This window comes from Penaeus chinensis, chromosome 25, assembly GCF_019202785.1.
Source record: "Penaeus chinensis breed Huanghai No. 1 chromosome 25, ASM1920278v2, whole genome shotgun sequence".
Lineage (NCBI taxonomy): Eukaryota > Metazoa > Arthropoda > Malacostraca > Decapoda > Penaeidae > Penaeus > Penaeus chinensis.
In genome coordinates, this window is record NC_061843.1 from 5,440,032 (window position 1) to 5,442,531 (window position 2,500).

At 38.4% G+C, this 2,500-nt stretch overlaps 1 protein-coding gene across 1 annotated transcript in view; it reads left to right on the top strand.

Annotated features, from left to right (window-relative positions):
* Positions 1–2,500, top strand: part of LOC125038582 (teneurin-a-like) — a 106,684-nt gene that overhangs the window by 95,001 nt on the left and 9,183 nt on the right. Inside the window, exon 8 of the mRNA XM_047632119.1 lies at positions 1,518–1,661. Within this exon, the coding sequence (XP_047488075.1) occupies positions 1,518–1,661 (144 nt within the window). The remainder of the gene's footprint in view (positions 1–1,517; positions 1,662–2,500) is intronic.

Genomic DNA, 2,500 nt, shown 5'->3' on the forward strand with positions numbered 1-2,500 from the left:
GTGTGGAGGTGGAGAGGAGAAGGAAAATTGTTGGAAGTGGATGGCGGAGCGAGGGGTCTGTGGAAGTGGATGGCACGGGGGAAGGGGTGTGTGGAGGTGGATAGGAGAAGGAGAATTGTTGGAAGTGGATGGCGGAGGGAAGAGTGATGGAGGTGGATGGGAGAGGGAGATAGTGGGGAAGGTGGATGGAGGTGGATAGTTGAGGATAGTTGGCTTGGGAGAGGAATAGGTAAGGTTCGGGTGAAGGGAAAGATGGAGAAAAGAAAAGGAAAAAAATTGTAAAAGAAAAACAAAAATCATAAAGAAAAAAAGGGAGAGCGAAGGCGAAGGAGGAGGAAGAGGAGGAAGAAAAAGAAAAAGAAAAAGAAAAAGAAAAAAAAGAAGAAGAAAGAAAAGAAGAAGAAGAAGAAGAAGAAGAAGAAGAAGAAGAAGAAGAAGAAGAAGAAGAAGAAGAAGAAGAAGGAGGAGGAGAGGAAGAGAAAGAAAGGCAGAGGAGAAAGTAATAAAGGGGGGGGGGGGGGGTAATACATCCAAGAAAACTGACCCTTCAAAAACTACGAATGGAATAAGTGGCAAATAGAAATAAAAACCTGCGCTCTTCCAATCACTGATATCTAGTGCATCGGCTGTATTTTAATTAGAATATTCTTTTTTCCAATATTCAGTTATCCTTGATTTTTTTACTCTTTTATTTCATGCATTTTCAGAGATTTCAATAAAAATCTTTTTTGGGCAATGTGTAGACTGTTGATTAAGTTCATAATACTTATTTAAACCTTAAGAAAGTGAAAGTACAAGTGATGTCACTCAGATTAGTCATCATCATCACCATCACAATCACATCATCACCATCATTATCATCATCACCATCACCATCATCATCATCACCATCACCATCATCATCATCATCATCATCATCATCATCATCATCATCATCATCATCATCATCATCATCATCATCACTATCATAATCATCATCATCATCACCATCACCATTACCATCATCATCATCATCATCATCATCATCATCATTATCATTAATCACTTTATTGTTTTTTTTGTTTTTGTTTTGTTTTTTGAACAATACTTTGATGATGTTTTTATTCATATCAACTATTGAAAGAGGTACAGTAGAGGATGGTATTGTATACATATACATTTATGTACATATATATACTTACATAAAATACATTACATACTATGCATTACATACATACATACATACATAAATACATACATACATACATACATACATACATACACACACACACACACACACACACACACACACACACACACACACACACACACACACACACACACACACACACACGCACGCACACACAAACACACATACACACACACACACAACATCAAACATACTTACACACAATCATAAACATATCTACACGTATGTATGCGCTCGCGTGTTCAAACGCACTTACCCATTCAACATCTCAGACTACCCTATGGCGCGTCTTCACTGTACCTTCCCCTCCCCTCCCTGCTTCCCTCAGGTGGTCCAGGAGTCCCTACGTATCCCCGGGAGCGAGCTGCATCTGCTGTACCACTCCAGCAGCGTCTCCGGGTACCTGTCGACGCTCCTTCTGCAGCTGACCCCGGATACGGTACCTGCTGCGCTGTCGATGGTACACCTCAAGGTAGGAAGCGGGCGCTGGGAGGGGTCTCGGCGTGGCTTGGTTTGGGGTTGGGATGGGGTAGGGGTTGATTTGGTTTGTTTTGGTTGTTTTTTTTTGTTTGAGTTTGGTTCGGGTTTTGTTCTGTTTTGGGTTTGGTTTTGTCTTTTGGTTTTGTTTTGGTTTGGTTTGATTTTTTTTTTTTTTTTTGGTTTGGTTTTGGTTTGGTTTGGATTGTTTTTGTTTGAGTTTTGTTTTGGTTTGGTTTAGTTTTGTTTTGTTTTGGTTTTGGTTGTTTTGGTTTGAGCTTGGTTTTGGTTTTATTTTGGTTTAAGTTTTGTTTTGTTTGGTTTTTGGTTTAATTTGTTTTGTTTTGTTTTTGTTTGGTTGGGTTTGTTTTCTTTTAGTTTGCTTTTGTTTTTGTTTTTGTATTGTTTTGTTTTGGTTGGGTTTTTATTCGTTTTGGTTTGTTTTTGGTTCATTTCTTGTTTTCTTATTTGGTTCGGTTTGTTTTTTGTTTTGATTTGTTTTGGGCTTTGTTTTGTTTTGCATCTAATATTTTATGTCTTGGGGGTTTCTATTTTGTTTTTGTTTTCTATTTAACTTTCTCTTTCTTTCTTTCTTTCTTTATTTCTTTATTTATTTCTCTCACTTTCTCTCTCTCTCTATCATTCTCTCTCTCTCTATCATTCTCTCTCTCTCTCTCTCTCTCTCTCTCTCTCTCTCTCTCTCTCTCTCTCTCTCTCTCTCTCTCTCTCTCTCTCTCACTCTCTCTTTCTCTTTCTCTCTTTCTGTCTTTTCTTAACTCCTTCTTTCTCTAACTCGCTCCCTTTCTCCCTCTCTGTATACCTTATAAGGCCGAT